Source organism: Anser brachyrhynchus, assembly GCF_964034855.1.
Source record: "Anser brachyrhynchus genome assembly, chromosome: 9".
NCBI lineage: Eukaryota > Metazoa > Chordata > Aves > Anseriformes > Anatidae > Anser > Anser brachyrhynchus.
In genome coordinates, this window is record NC_137703.1 from 10,498,955 (window position 1) to 10,515,909 (window position 16,955).

The 16,955-nt window shown below is 42.4% G+C and overlaps 1 protein-coding gene across 1 annotated transcript in view; it reads right to left on the reverse strand.

The window, feature by feature from the left end:
* Positions 1-16,747, reverse strand: part of PSMD1 (proteasome 26S subunit, non-ATPase 1) — a 71,082-nt gene extending 54,335 nt beyond the window's left edge. Inside the window, exons 1-16 of the mRNA XM_080604460.1 lie at positions 16,485-16,747; positions 15,242-15,285; positions 14,156-14,229; positions 13,745-13,914; positions 12,366-12,571; positions 10,801-10,944; positions 9,835-10,061; positions 8,366-8,426; positions 6,765-6,893; positions 5,883-5,971; positions 5,145-5,223; positions 3,876-4,049; positions 2,838-2,949; positions 2,019-2,215; positions 1,344-1,439; positions 733-797 (exon numbers count right to left, since the gene is read on the reverse strand). Of these exons, the coding sequence (XP_080460586.1) occupies positions 733-797; positions 1,344-1,439; positions 2,019-2,215; positions 2,838-2,949; positions 3,876-4,049; positions 5,145-5,223; positions 5,883-5,971; positions 6,765-6,893; positions 8,366-8,426; positions 9,835-10,061; positions 10,801-10,944; positions 12,366-12,571; positions 13,745-13,914; positions 14,156-14,229; positions 15,242-15,285; positions 16,485-16,500 (1,883 nt within the window). The 5' untranslated portion in view covers positions 16,501-16,747. The remainder of the gene's footprint in view (positions 1-732; positions 798-1,343; positions 1,440-2,018; positions 2,216-2,837; positions 2,950-3,875; positions 4,050-5,144; positions 5,224-5,882; positions 5,972-6,764; positions 6,894-8,365; positions 8,427-9,834; positions 10,062-10,800; positions 10,945-12,365; positions 12,572-13,744; positions 13,915-14,155; positions 14,230-15,241; positions 15,286-16,484) is intronic.
* Positions 16,748-16,955: the final 208 nt, after the last annotated feature.

Here is a 16,955-nt window from a genome sequence, read left to right on the forward strand (position 1 = left end):
GACAAGGTTTAGTACTTGGGGAGCTTTCCAATTCCCCCAATCTGACCAAAAACCCCAAACAACCCCCCCCTTTCCCCAGATACAAACACACACACAAAAAATACACCACACAGCTTCTTACCTAGGGAGCCGTGGAGCACTACTACAAAAATACCAGTGCACTGACAGATTTTTGCTTTAGACAACCAAAGCAAGTATCAAAATCAGTTTGTGGTGGGCTTCCATTACCACAATGTAAGCCCAGTAACCTGTCAGGGTTTAACAAGGGATGTTTAAAAAACACCAACAAAAAATGCAGGCTATTTCAACATCCTTCTTCATGCTAGTTTTACCAAGTCACAATCTCCAGGAACATTAGCAATTAGCCAGGCATGTTTGTCTGAGCAGCACAGCTTTCAGGATACCTGGCACAAGCACTGTATATTTAATTTTTAATCAACTCTCAATCTTGCAAATATTAATTTTTCATTCTGTTTGTCATCTTAATTGTTTGACTAGAGTTAGATGAAGTCGGAAGTCCGGAAACCTGCAGAAAGGCTCATTAAGCATCTACTAAACGTTTGAGAAGGCTTCTAATTCAGAACCAATTTTAATTCTTTCTTAATTTTTTGATATTTTTTAACCTCCACTCAGCTAGCAATTGAGTTATTCAATCCAATAGCGCACATATTTCCTGAAAACAACAGGCACCCAAATCAAAAGCTGTGGAAGTGACCAAGAAAGATACTGTACCTGAATAAAATGAAACCAAGCGACTCAACAGCTGCACGCCTCACATCATCGTTCACATCACTTACCTACAAGGTGGAAAACAGGATATTCAGAACACGTTTAGAACACTTGAGGACTCTGCAACATTTTGGATGAGTTGTCAGGCACACAGGTCAATCAGGAAGACAGATGTATACAGAAAGGAAGTTAACAATCATGGTAAAGCTTAGCCAAAACAGCTTTGCTTTGGTTCACGTATTGCGACCACAAGCCTATCAAAAAGAGAAGGCAGACCCCATCTTTTAAGGCTTAGGTTGTTTTTGTTCCAGCCCGTCATTATGCAGACCATTCACTGCAAACTCATTACCAATTACTTTAGAATCAAGTTTTATTTTTTAATAGATTCTTCTTTTTTTGTGATACCAGATTCTCTAGCTGTCTGGCTACTTATCCTAATATCAGAAGACGACCCTACTATTTCTACTCATAGTATTAAAGAAAGCTTTCATCACTTTACATTCTCTGATTTGGAGCAGAACATTAACACTGTAGACGCAAAGCCTGCCAAAGCAATGTGCTTACTGTCTCACCACAAATGTCTTACTATGTGCTCCTCAGACCCCTGTACTTACAGCCACATGCAGCAGGCGTCTGATGGCCTTGTTGTTCCCTGAGCCACAGTATGCCATAGCAACTGTGTACATGCCAGAACGACGGAGAATTGGATCCTGGAAGAGAAAGTGTCAATATTTAACATCTATCCTATCAGAGACTCGGTAATTCCAAATACAAATCTGTTCCGCTCTTGGGCTTGTAAGCTGCAAGCAGGCAGTCTCTGTGCTTTATTGTTTATTATGGATGAATAACAGAACAATCACCAAAGCAGGAAATGTCACCTACCAATTTCAGTGGGACAGAAAGTTGCTATGACACAGGATGACAGAGTATAAGGCATATGTGTTACTCTGCTTTATATTCATCATCTGCTTTTGAACACTACTAGATCCTCTAGAATGAACCACCTACAGTCAGCCTCATCTGTTTTTAACCATTACATCCTGTTCTGCTCTTTGGTGCTCTGTTATTTATGGAGGCTGAGTATCACACAAAGGAAACAGAAGATTAAGCACCGTCGTTCCTGTATTTTTGATCAGGAGAAAGCAACGTGTGAAACAGACCCATTTTAATTCTATGTAAGAACCTCCCTGGTATGAAACAGTCTACCCACCACAGAAGAAATTTCAGAAGAGAACAGAAGGTCACCTGCGTAACAAAAGGACCTGGGACTAAGATACAGCTAAACTCACCTTATCTCTGCAGAGACTCTCAATGAGAGCATCTGCCTCCTCCATTCTCCCATACATCACCAGAGCAATTCCAACAGCAAGGCCTCGCAAAATCTTTTCATGCTGGGTTTCCTGTGCATAGCCGACCATGTCTTCAATAGCCTGAGCGTTTTTAGATCCCAACATAACCAGTCCCAGTGCCAGGCCAGCTGCCTCACCTGCACAACACAGAAAAGCAAAATCCAAACTCAGCTCCTAAAAGCAGTAAATATTACTTCTAGAGAATCACACAGGATGGAGGCCAACAGGTCACTTCAACGTCACCATGCTCAGCAACCCCAGTATTCATGGACACCTGTGCTTGTAAAGATAACCCACGAGCCACAAGTTAGTGCCCTCCCCCTCCAAGTTCAAATTTTTCTTCGTAGGCTAACAGCAGCTGAGATAATTTTCCTGCAAGCCCCAGCCAATGCAGCAGTAGCCCTTCAGAAGCTTCTCCAAACCTGTCACTCAGTCAAAAAAGGGCACATGGCTCTGGAGATCAACTACACTGAATAAAAAACATATGACAAAGTTAAGAATAAAGCAAAATAAGAGACTGTTTAAAGACCTACCGTATCTTACTAACACTTGGAACAGTGCCAAAGACAGTCCCGACAGGACCTCTGAACATTACTACCATGTAACTAAAGAACCGTGCTGATCAGGAAAAGGTTAGTTAATAAAACACAGCTAAGGCAACCTAGAAAAGTGATCTACGCTGCTAACAGAAGACTTGAAAAAAAACAGATGCCTGATAAGACCTCAGATGGTTATCTGCTTTGAAAGCTGAACATTTACCTGTCACTGCATCATCCTGGTATAGATTTGTCTTCAGCAAATCGTACACATCTTGACGTGCCGTCCCCATGGCAGCCAAACCCAAACCCAAGCTGCCACCATGTCGGACAATCTAGAGAGAGCATATGCAAGCTGAGTCATCATAAAACAGTAACAACATGACTTCAGTTGAAGTAGATGTATTCCAGCAATATAAACCTGCAAACTTTTAGCCCCAAACCACCCATTTATGATCTCCTGACCTGTCAGAAAAGCCACTTTTACCTTTTAAGGCAGTAACTGATGAGAAAGAAAGAAGCTAGATTAAAAACAGCAGTTCAAAGCCCATAACAAGTGTCAGAAGCTTTCCACATAGCACGTGAGACTTTAATACCTTTAAGCTCTTTCCCCCCACTGAGTGACTTAGGTAGTACCACAGAGCTGTACCATACATAAAAATTGCTGCCTAAGTAATAGCATTTAAATAGAAAGGTAAATCAGTACCCACTTAAATTGTACCTCCCCTCTTGTTCTAACTGGATACAGGGAAAGTACTATGCTCACAATAAGATGAGTGGGATCCATTCACGGAATTTGCAAAGATGTAGTCTGAAATTCCCAAAAGAGAATAAAGGAACATGCTGGGAGAAATACTAATTGATTCCAACTTTAAAGGAGGCTTTTTGTAGCCGTCCATAAACATTAAGTGGTGAAGGAAAGAGTGTTTTTTGTGTAAAATGCATTCAAACCTACAGGGAGGCAGAAGCATTTTGTGGCTTATTCCTTTGACAGCTAAGCCATAAACAGTAACGGTACTTGAGCACTGCAGGTCTACTAGCAGAACAAAGAAGATAATTAAGTAAAAATTTAGAAATTAAGAAAATGAAGCTAGATTCACTGTCATATATGTAAAAACTTCCCAAAAACCTTACTTAAACTGTTAGCAAAAGGTTGCTAAAATCCATAGGAAGTCACAGACTTAGTTACTTCTAAACCAGCTAGCACCCTTCTGGACATTCCCAACAAAAATCAAGGTTCATTACCAAACCCAGTACATACATCATTACTGGCATTCTTCAGCTGGTTCAGCAAATAGTCAATGATGTCACCACCATGGTTAGCATGAATGAGACCCAAGGCATAGAGGCCTCCACCCTCCTGGTAGGCTGATCCCGGCGAGGTGTCCTTGGGTAGGTACGTCGCCATTAGCTGAAGTGCTTCTTTCTCATGACCCTGCATGTCCAGTGTCCAGCAGAAAGGAAAAACAGGGGGAATTGAGAGGTGAAAAAGCAGTGGATACGAACACTTTGCAATAATACTTAAGTTAAGTCAGGAGAAAACTTGTCATAGCCATTGCTTTACTTTCTTCACAAAAAGTTAGCCTTTCAGTGCTGTATGAGCAGCAAAGAATCCTTCTGTACTGAGATTTTATTCACCCCAGAACAGGAGTATGCATCAATCACTTGGTCACTGACATAAATCAAGGACAAATTTGGCCAGAAGCTACACTGATTCAGTCACTAGAGCACTTCAGCAAGGATCAAGGCACATAAAACTTCTTGCTATTTCAAAAAAGCCTTAAATATACCCTCCCCATGAATGAATTTGAAGAAAGCAACTTCTACTTAGTTCACCATGGAAACTTTCCAAAACTTACTACGGTGAGGACTTTGGTCCTGTCACAAGGCCAGGAAATACACTTAACATACACCTGCAATTTTAATAGCTAGAAATTACCAATTCTCTGAAATTCGCAAAGGAAGAGATCTAGGAAGGAGTCTAGGAAGAAAGATACCTGCTCTAATGCTACAGTACCAAGAAAGCCATCCAGCTTTCGTCAGCCTAGCCTAACTCCTAAGCTAACTCCTCTAGCCCAAAGCATTCAACACAAGACACATGCAATCTATCAGAATTGGATTAAAGGTATTTAAATCTATTCAACAAGAGACTCCTCCCACTCAGTATCCCTGAGAGATGTTTTGTCCACCAGGGAAAAGGCTTAACTGGGCACATCCATTAAGTTGCTATTATTATCATAAGCTATTGAGTTCTGACTGCAGTTGAAGGCTCTCTCCTTAAGCCACGTTATCCAATCGCCTTCTCACCATCAGCAAAACACACCTTAAACTAGATGAGATATCCAACCCGTTGGATTTGATAAAGCAGAGCTTTTCTTCAGGTCAAAGACACAAGCTATGTTATGGCTGTGCCTCGCAACAGACTAGGTTAACTGAAGTACAGGCATCATTTAGAATCCCCCCTCCAGTGCTTTCTGTGTTGACAAGTAAATCTCTCCTCCCAAACAAAGGGGAATGAATGCAGCTTTACCTTGTGTATAACACCCAAGCTGGCAGTAGCAGTAAACTTAGCCCAGTTAGTGGCCCTGGCCAGCCACTCCAAATTGTCTCTGTAAGACAAAAAGATACAGGTTAGACAACTTTACACACAGTCCATTCCCCATTCTGCAGTGTTTCACAGCATTAAAGATTGCTTTCAAAACAGAAAGCAGTTCCAGAAGGCAAGAAGGCTAACCATAATTCCACTTTGTACCTCTTTCCCCTTCATCAGTACTGCTTTTTGACTAGCAGGAGTCAAGCTCCTACATAGCAGTGATCTCAGCTAAGGGTGGAGAACAATCAGTCAATATGTAGCCCATTAGCTTTGTGGGAGAAACCTGAGCAGAGTTTCTAGGGTTTTCCTCAATTCCCTGGGAAGATCAGTCCTGACATTTCCCTTCCCAGAGTCATTCATCAAGAGACAGTGTCAGTCTCTACCAGAGAAGATACATCACCATCTCAGAAATTCTCCAACCAGTAAACAAGGAGAACAGAAATTCCAAACCCTCCAAACTGCTCATGTGGTTACCATCCCAATAAAGCCTATTTGTGAGGAAAGAGAAAAGTAAACAATTCCAGCTTCTATCCCCACCTTAGCTTTCAGACCTTTTCATATTCTTTCTAAGCCCGGAGTTCTGTAGCCACTCATTAAAACTATCAGGCTAAGTAGGGCAACAATGTTGTTCATACAATTCTAAATAATACCGGGGCTTCCTTGCCATGGATTTACCTAAGGAACTGGTCGCTGGTTGTACCACAGTGCATAAAGGAGTTTGCTATAACCGTTGCCGTGTGACACACGGAATTCCGCACTGCATCCTGAAAGAACAAAAACAATCAGTATCAGCAGCCAGCCAAAGACGTGCCCCAGGTCACTTAACATGCTTGCCAGGACACTAGAAAAATGGGTTGTAATTAGACTCAATTTAACCAGCAATTTCCCTTTAATCAGAGTTAATAGATTGTTAATACACTCTAATATATCCTCAACCCATCTTTTCAGTGCAAATCTATCCTTTCTATGAGTTTCTGTCAGAGGCACGATTGCTGCAATTACAGCTTAACAGAAGAACCCCACTTCTGGTTTTCCAAACCAAGCGCTGCAGTGCACGCTGCTGACTTTTTCAAGCCATCCCTCAGACGCTACACAGGATGACTCCAAAGCACTTAAGAAGCAGATGGAAATGCTTTTCTGATATGCTTAAAGTACCTCCTGAAATAGATGAGCCCACTGACAATCATCCCCTACCATTTTTGCCAATGACATGCATCTCATTTCACATTTAAAAAAAAAAACAAAACTTCCTGTGGTTTCTAATAATCATTCAGCTTAACAGAAGGAGTTTAATTTACCTGTAACTTATCATTTGCCCATCCTTGAATAACACCTTCCAAAACAAAACCAGTTACTCAATTTACTAGCAACGCCCAGGGTCACAGGTTCAAGTTATAAATGTTAATGTGTTATGACCAAAAAACAGATTTGTGTCCTCAAAACAGAAGGAGGTCGTGCTAGGACAATAAGATGCTGTATTGACCACATTGCTGTCACTTTACAAACCCAGGATGAATCAGATGAATCCAAAACAACCAGATTTACAGAGCCTCTTACCTTTGTGTTTTTGAGGATCATGAGGTCCGTATTATTGTTTCGTATTAAAAACTGCAGATGTAACTCAATGGCCATTTCGCCACTTAAAATTTTAATCATTTTTGAGATCTGGTCCTTAGGCTCTGGGTTCTTTACATATAAACAAAAAGAAAAGTGAGAACCTAATTAAAGCTCTGATAAAACACAGCTCATGAAAAGCCACTCTGATATGTTCCCATCACCACATTCCAAAATCCGACAGGTTTGGGGACCAAAGGGACATTGTTGCACAAGTCCAAAGACTTTATTTTGAACAGCAGCTTGTAGATCTAGGATTCTCTAACACATTCATCTTCTAGAGCCCTTCAAGAAAGACTCCCCCTTCCCCACTGTGGAACAGTTTCCACAGTTTAAGTCCCAGCTGAAGTACCTTTTGAGAAGGATTAAAAATACACTGCTGCTCTCTGGCATTACGTTAGTGGTCAGAGATCAGCCAGACATAAGTAGTTCAGCCCTTAAACTAATCCTCTCAATTATTTCTTTGTAGTTAGTATTCTGAATTGTGGAAGATTAAGCTCAAGAATGTTTCTGGCCCCAAAGATCATTTTTAGGTGCTTATCCCTTGGCACAGTCAGCAACACCAACTCAGCAGAAACTGATTCAAGGCACCTTTACTACGCAAAAGCACTGTTTACAGGTTCCTTGATGAGGCAAGAAAATTCACCCCTTTTGTTTTCCTCACAGAATATAACTTCAAGAAAACACTTGTTTGCCGTTAAGTAAAATGTTATCCTTTTTAATGGATCTGCAAGAATCTCTCAAAGATTCCCAAGTCTAGTTTGCAAAAATGCAACATGTGGAAAGTGAAAAAGCAGCTTGTCTTGGTTTTTTTCCTTCTCAGGCAGCATTTCCTTTCCTCAGCATCAGAATCACATTAGCTGTGCATGAAATGGTGAAATGCAATTGTATGCACATGCAAGAAGTGAACTCGCTTTCTCCAATATTTGGAAAAAGAAACTAAACAAAACGATCCCAATGAGGAAGACAGCCATCATCCTAGTCAGAAGAAAAATCTTCCTTCTTCATGGAAAAGAAACTTTACATTATGTTAGCATCCCCTTTTGCCATTCCTGCAGAACAACATCAGTCCTATCTAGACAGGACTACAGCTGGATTTCAGGAGCAGAAATAAAAAAATAAAAAACAAAGAAACAACCCACACCTAATTCAACAACTCGGATTCAGCTGCATTTCAGAAGAAGGAAAAACCATCAGGCTAATTCATCAGCTACGGCTCTCAGCTGTAGTCAAATTTCAGGCTCTTCTAGCAGTTAGTTATTTCAACAAAAAGCAAAAAACATAACCCAGATCCTTCTGGTTTTTCCGCCCTTTTCTGGGCTCAGCAATACCTGATGAAATCTACTTAATTCCTCCAGCATTCAGTATCTAAACTGTTGGACTTTTAGACTGTCAGTTATTTGGTCCTCAGAGATTGTCTGTCACCTTGCCTCCCAGCAAAACAGAAGTGAAACTACTTTTCATTAGGTGAACCAACCCAACAACCGCAGGTTCTAACACACAAGAAGTATTAAGCAAGGCACATTTTTGGAAATGACACTCACAACTTCTGCAGGCTTCCCTGCACAGGTGCTTCCTGGTTTCTCTTCTGCTTCCATAGCATCACTGAAAAAAAAAATAAAAATGCAACTCAGTTCATCACTCAGAACTAGCCAAGTACTCTGATTATGGCTAAACACTATTCTGAAACAGTAGTCCAGGATTTGGAGATGACAGCTGAAAATAACAGGACTTTGACAATACAAGGGCTGTCTTTCTGGAGGTCACTGCTGAGAAGCAAACTCAACAGTTCAGTTGCCGGGGGACTTGAAGAAAAAGTCCTGGAAATCCCCACCCTCTAACTCCACCTAGAGAGACAAAAAAAGAGATGCTGGTATGGAATGAACAGGCAGAGACAAGTGAGAAAACAGGGTCAGCAACCAGGCAGCAAGGATAATTATGTCCTCACCCAAAAGCCTTGAGCTCATCACTATTAGGATGAATACAAGAGCGTTGAAGTGGAAACAAAAGATGTTAAGCTGCTGTTAGCATCTTGTCCTAATGCTTCAAAGAGGGATTTATCAATTACTTTGTGCCTTGGCTTTTATTCTCTCTTCTTCTCTAGGGAAATAATGCTTGCTATATCCATATTACTGATTTATAAGCTTTTAGAATCAGTTCCTCACAACTGCATAAGCTCTCGCACTTAGCCAACCTTGATCTAGGCAGCATTTTCCATCACACATTGTCAAAGATGGTACAGGGTCAGGCTGCATACAGCCATGACAGCTCTGGAGATTAAAGAGCAGTTGGAACACAAACTCCCACCGAATCCCTGCTGGGCAGCAGCCTCGGCCAACCCCCTATAAAGAGGGGTTTAAAACAAAGCTATCTACACCAATTACTTGTAACTAAACAAAGAATAATAATAAAAAGGATTGAGGGATTACTACTGCCAATTTTAGATTATTTTTTTTTTAAATTCTTTTTATCAGGGGTTTCTACAGCTAATATCCAGTGATGCTGATGACTGAACAAGTTTTAAGCATCACGACTTCAACAAAACTTAGACTACATTTGAACTACCTCTTTTTGCTGGAAGTACAAAAGGGTCTACAATACCACAGTATCATCTATGAACTCACCCTTCACACAAGCAGGTATGGGAATAGCTACAATCTGAAGCCAAACCTGCATCATGCTTACACCGGCTCGTTCCGTAGCCCTACCAACTTCTGCAAAGACTGTACAACATCAGAGCACTCCAGAGCAACTCACACTACGGCTTAATTCATTACTGCTCATTAGCTGAGCTACTCAAGCCACACAAGTGCACCATGCTTGCCTCAACTGCGCAGGAAATGCAGTTTCTCAAACAGTGGATTCCAGTAACATACAATTTTATGTCTATTACCCTAACTTAAATGGAATAACTCAACTGCTTGTAATGGAGAGCCATACACAGAACAGGAGGCTCCACCAGAGCAGGACTGTAACTGAACAATTCTGCCTTTTCTCAAGCCAATGCCCCCACCTGTCTTTCTCTGATCCAGGGACAGTGCCGGTGTTGGTGGATCCAGGCACAGAGGCAATGGGAGTTCCGACAGTGCGGAGATTCTGGATCACAGAGGACAAGAACTGCTGGCTAGCGCTTTCGTACAGATCAAAGCAAATTTGGTAGGCCATGAGAAGGTTATCTTCCTTCACCAGTTTTTCCAAGATGTCGCTTACAGCCTGTGGGTCATCCAGGAATATCAGGCACTGAGAGAGAGGAAAGGAAACAGAAAAGAAAAATCAGAAAACATCATCTACTTCAGAATGAAAAAGCAACACCACGTGAGGCCACACTCCATTTTCCCTATTGCCTGATCTGCTGCTTCCATGGAACATTCTTTCAGAGAAAGAACCATTCCCTCTCTCTCATAGGAGGTAATAAGAATCTTCAAGGAGTTCTCACAGGTCAGTTTAAAAACTTTATCTTTGTAAGCTGACCATGTTATCCTACTAAACACAGAAATTTCCAAAGCACATTAAAGTATCAGTCATTTTGTAGGGTTGTCTCAGCTAAAATGGATCAGACATAACACTCCTAAGTCATGTGTACATGGTATACCAATATTGTCAAATGCTTGAGAATCTGAGTAATTTGATATCTGGTTGTCTGAACGTATTCAGACAACAGCTTATAAAAAAAAAGCAATTGTTTTTTGGAGGAATAAATAAAATTCCAAAGTGTGAAGCTGCTATCTGATACTCCCTACAGAGGCTTGAAATAATCAGCTGTGTCTCCAAACTGCCTTTGAACACATTTCACTATTAATTGATCAAGTGTACAGAATTTCCATCTGTTTTTTCACGTTCATTTCATTATAATATACACTTGAATTATTCAACCAGGAAAAAGTATTTCATTTAACTGAAAAAAATCAAAGATGTATTTGACTTGAAATCTACAAAAACAACTTCTGAGTGATCTTTAAACAGCACTCTGAGACTTTACCTGGCACACGTTGATGAAGTCTGGTTTCTCTAGATTCATGTAGATTTTAACTAGAACTCTCAAGACTTTATTACGGAACTGTTTATTTTGCATCAGAGACATACAGAGCTTCAAGCTGTAGGCTAGCATCCCAGGAACATCATTCTGAAACAAAAGTCAGAGATATGAAGTTTAGGTTTGGATTGACAAGAAAGGATTTAGAGATTGGGATAAAGCTACCTCCTTTCCATTTTAAAAAGCAGAGCAGAGAAGACACACACACATAAAATTTCACACTTTCCCTTTTCAGAAAAATCTTCTCTGCAGAAGACTCATCTTCAGAAAAGCTTATATACTGGTATATTGCAATTTAAAGAAAAAAAATACTACCAGAAAATGTATGGGACAAATATTCAATTCAGTAGTTAAACTGAGTCTTTAATTTAGACCTAAAATATGCAAAAGATTCATTTAAAAGTTCGATACTTATTTCCCCTTCTTCACCTTTCCTGTTTGCTTTCCTGTTGCAATTCACTGCATTAAAATACGTCAGCAAACCAAACCATGGATCAAGAAAAGATCTCCAACACACCTGTTTCTTGCTAGAGACTGGGAACCAGATTTCAGTGCTAGACTTCAGAAAGGCAATTTGAAATAAGCAATTTGTAATAGGCAATGAAGTTAGTAAAGGCATAGCACAGTAAAGGGAACAAGGAAAGCAAGACAGATGCCTGATGATTATCACTCCCAGATACAGAAATAGGAGACATCCAAGAATACCGGAAAGCTCTAAACTACAAAGTGGTATAATTTAAAGGATTTACTTGTTCTGGCATAGGACTGAGACACCGCAGCACAACAAGATGAGACATACTCACAGAATTGCTGCAAATGACTACAGGCATGCTTCTCTTAATGCCACATCTTGGTAAAATGACTTATCTTAAACCCTCAGTAAGGCATGTTAAAGCCAGACTGTACTGCCCTGCAGTCAGGGCGGGCTAAGTTTGCACATGGCCATTTTCTGAGAATTAGAGCACCTCACCCAGCAACTGGATATTCTTTATTATTGTTTTTTTTTTTAATTATTATTATTAACCTGTCATAAATAAATCACTTACCTATCCCTAATGATCCCTTCTACTGAATCACAGCAGATGTCAGGCACAACAAAATAAAAGTTTTTCTTATGGTAGGCCAGACCTACAGTCTGTATTGTATCAGTGTCATATCTCTGCTAGTAGCTGACAGGGAATACCTAAAGAAAACAGCATGTATCCGGGCTTTCTGGGAATCTTCCCCCAGCAGCTTGCAACTCAGCAGTTTTTTTAAGCTAGTGGTCTCTTTATAATTGCTTAATCGATAGTTTTGAGCAGCTTTGTCTTCCATGAAGATGTTGAAGTGAACCCCCTGCCCCAACTCACTCCCCTTCACAAAAACTGCATAAACGCTTCCCCCAGGTTTCATCTCTTATCTTGCCCACACAAAACAGATCAAGTTCCAAAGCAACACAGATCTTGCACTTCACTTCTGGATCCACGCCTGGAAAAGCCTAGCTGTATGCACATCCTGTCTCTTGCACGTACCGATTCAAGGATTGTTTTCTCAAAGATGTCCAGCCTGCGCGTCTCCAGCGCAATGCCAATAGCCTGCTTGTACTTGTGGTCATCCAAGCATCGCTGGAACATTTTGTTCACTATCCCTTCTAGCCTTTCATCGACAGGTTTCTTCTCCCCTTCCGGCAGCTCCGCGTTCTCCACACACTGCTTGGTATAGTGGTCGATACATTTTGCTGAAAAGATATTAAACAAATATAGGGGAAAAGATGTCAGCTTCCTAGATGTTTGCAGTTTTCACATAGGTTGGAAAACAGTCAGACACCAGTGGGGGGTAAAAATAAGCAATTATCACTTAAGACATTTAGATGTCTATGCATACCTGCAAGACTAACAATACAGACACCTTCACCTTGTCAAAATACACCTATGCCACTGGCACTGAAGTCAACCAATTCAGTAGAAGATCACAGTCTCTCCAGATGTACCTAGACGCTTCTATCTCAAGTAATTACCCCATTTTAAAACAACCACCCAAACTCTTCTACCTAAAACTCAACCATAGCCAGCGTATCGATTTATTCTGAACTAGGTAACCTGGTGCTCACCACGCTGGTCTTTTCATCTGGAAGGCACGTGCGTACACGCATTCCACCAGCAAAACACAATGTACAGGAAACTGTGTGAAGATGAGGCACAAGAGCTATTTGTGTAGTCAAAGGCACAAACGATAGCGGAAGATGCCTACCTCTCCTAACAAACTCTGATTTTAGCACTGAAACCAATAAGTTATTTTTAAAATGGAACCAAGGACGTGTTCTTTGTTCAAACAGCAGGGTATTTTAAATAAATGCAGAAACAGCAGTAGGAGACTTCCCAGATCCACTGTAAGCATTAGCTGGGGAGACTGAAAGCCAGCCCTTGTCCATCAAATCCTCTCAAGGGCAACTGATACACGTGGTCAATACTTTAAAAAAAAACTTTCAACTAACACATGACTTGCTATTTTGTTTAAGGGGGGAATAATAAAATTGTACCCCTCAGGCGTGCAGCTACTTTTATTAGCTGATTATTTCCAAGGTTATGCTGACATTAACAATGACATCAGAACACAAATGAGAAAAGAAAAAACACACAAGCAAAGCAATCTTGCGGTGACGAACTTGCAGTGAGATAACATTTAAGAAAAGGAAAAGATTACCAGAACTCCTAAGTGAGTTCTATTACAAAATCCCAAAGCAGATGGGAAAAAATGCAAAAATAAACTGAATAAAAGTAGCTGCAGCATCAGTTTGAATGAATATAAAAGGAAGAGGAATATGGAGAAAAGCAGCTAAAGAAGCAAGATCTCTAAGGTACAGTTGTTTTATCAACACAAGAGCTTTTCTTTTGCAGCAGCAGTTGTTTACCAATGATCGTCTCCACATATTCCGAGTTGTCATTGACATTGAAGAGGTCACCTGCTCCCAGGGCATAGTTCAGCGATTCCTCAAAAGCTCCCAGGTGGTAAAACACTTTGGAAGCAACTAAAGCAGCAAACTGCCGGCTCCGGAAGCCCTCATCTTCATAGAGAACTTCACTGAAAAGAGAGGGAAGAACATCAACTCTGTGTGCCCTGTTCTCAAGGCCACATAACAACTTGACTGAACTTTCATCTTTGGGACCACAGCACCAACCCAAAACCACTTCCATTAGTACTTTCCAGGAAGCATGAGGCTAAATTCTATACTAGCCAGTATCAAACAGGGAAAACTACATCCATTTATATCTCGTATTCTTTTAAAGCAGCACACCCTGCAGTAGTGAGCATTTTCTCTTACATTTTGTCCACTGACTCAGAGATTTCTGCCCAGAAGTCATTGACAACGGCATTCAGCTTGTGAAGAGCAAACTCCTACAGAAAATGAAAAAAAAGTCATATTACATAAAAAAAATGCATTTATTACCTTTCCTCGATAAAAATGATACATGAACTAAGACTAATATGATAAAAACTGACCCACTTAAACAGCACATTCTACTTTAAAAGATCTTTGTAAACATTCACTAAACTTTGTAACTCCTTTGCAAAGAAAAGGCTGTTCTCTAAGGCAGAGAACCCCGATTCCCCTTCCCATAGTCTCTTTGTGATGACTGACTGGGTAAAATGACAGCTGAAATTCCTAAAAATATAAAGTTTTCAAAGTGTTTGTGGCACCCTTAGCGCAGCAAACAGAACTCTGGCTGTGGTCTACACCAGCCATCATTATTAATCTGGACACAGAGCTTGGGCAGATGAACGACATCCAGACTAGAATCAGCCCACCCGCAGTCAGCTCAGAGCAAAGGCAGGGTTTATTCAGATCTATCACCACCTATAAATGTTTCCAAGTGAAATATTCAGGGGATTGCCAATATTATAAGATGCATCTCCCCCTTCCAAAATCAGTACATCACCACTTCGGGTGTTCAGCGTTGTCCTATAGATTCGTACGCTGTGGACTGCAGAGCTCTGACTGCTGTTCTCTTCTGCTACCAATGTCATTTTCTTTCAAGAGAAAACTAAATGCGATTATTGTTTTTAGCACAATTGGAGACATGTAAAATTTGATATTCTTTAGCTTTGAATTTTACATAGCGAAAACGCAGCCTCTGGCACACATGTAAGTAACAAATTCCCATCACCATCAGAGAACTGGGAGCTTCGGCAAAGCTCCAGTTTGTTCTGCATTCAGAGGCAGGGAGTTTGCCATCTGTTACCATGTTATTTAAGCCTTTTCTTTCAGCTTTCAAGCTGAATATGATTTGTTGCTGTCCAACCGCTACAGTTACTGAGATCCAATCACTTCTGACTGGGACATAATGCTCTCAGTATAATGCATTTGCTATTATTTGTTCCCAGACATAATCAGCAGCATTGGGGTTACCTTGAGTTGTGGCTCTTCTTCATCCAGAAGAGAGATAATTCCAGCTGCAAAACAAGATCACAGTCAGTTTGGGACTCTGCTTTAAAGGTGAACATCTCATTTAGCTCAAAACCAAAGAAGATGAAAGAAGGATGTCTCCGGAATGCTGGTTGAAAATTCTCAATATTAAAATTCAAAGGCCAGATCCACGTTTATATTAAAGATGAATATAAAAGCTCAGAATTTATAAGTGGAAAGGTACACTCTTTATAAGCGATGATCCTTTTAGAGGAAAACGTATGAGATAGGAACTCAAAGAACCCGGATTTTACTTCCAGCTCCATCATTAGTTTGCTGGCAGTTCACAAGCAAGTCACTTCCATCTCACCTAACGGGAATAAAGATCATTTAAAGATCAACATCTAACTTTTTTCGTAGCACAGAAACAAGCCTCATAGCTAAGAGAAGACATCGTATCTCTCAGCTTTATCATGGTTCCTGATGCTGTCCCAGGACATTTGTACGAACAGCTACAGAAACTGACATAACTGGAAGAGAAGCCCACGGTTTCTTGAAGAGCTCACTCTGAAGAGCGGTTACAGGTGGTTCATCGTCAGACTGCAAGGATGCAACCGAAAAGGTGGACAGAGGATGTGCCTAAAATTCAACACAATTCCCTGCTTTTAATCTTCCCTTTGTTACGTAAATTGATAACCTTTTTAAACCTGCAGAAGACACCAAGTTACAAAGGCCAGAAAGCCCACTGAAGGGCAGAGCCGGGCTTTCACAAGATTTTGACAAACTGTGGGAAGAGAGGGAGGAACCCGAGGGGGGAGGGATCTAAAAGAAGGGCATGGAACACAGCTAAAACGTACAACACAGGAAGGAACCACAGCAGTAAGGTCAATTCGGGTGAAACCCGATCAGCAATATCGCACGGCTGCACTAGGAGGCACAGAACCAAGCTTCACGCCCCGCCACACACCGGCGCCCCCCCCCCCCCCCCCCCCCCCCCCCCCCCCCCCCGGGCCGGGCTTCTGCGGGACGCCGATTCCGACAGCAGCCACGGCCCCGCTCCCTCCGAGCCTCACTGAGGCAACGGGTGCAGGAACCGGTGGGGGGGGGGGGGTCCCCGTGCTGCGCCCCCCCTCCACCCCCCCACGAGCGCCGCCAGCGGCCCCCCCGCGGCCTACGGCGGCGCCCGGTGCCGGCCCTGACTCAGCGAAACCCCGGCGGGCGGCGCGGCCCCGCTCGGCTCCCTCACCGGCCGAGGTGATCATGGTGGCGGCCCGCGGACGGAGGTGGCGCCCAGCTCCGCCCCGCCTCGCCCGGCCCCGCCGCGGCACTACAGCGCTGCCCCCGCCGCCGCCGCTCCGCCGCCGCCGCCGCTCCGCTGCCGCCCGGCCCGGAAGTGCCGCCGAGGTCCCCTTCCGGCAGGGCGCCCGCCGCTGTCGGGAGGAGGTGGCCGCGCACAGCGCCTGCTGGGAAAGGCGCCCGCTGGGCAGGCGCGGGGCGGGCAGCTCTCCGCCCCCCGCTCATGGCGGCGATGAGGGGGCCTCGCGCCTCACGGGGACGGGGGTGGGGCTGCCCCTGCTCTCCCCTCAGCCATGCCTCGTCCTTTCACTCGTCGTTACCCCGTCCTTCCGCAATAATTCCCCAATAAATCTCCCATCCTGCCCCTAATCCCTTTCCTCAGTCCTTTCCCAATAATTCCCCAAATCCCCTTTCCCAATCC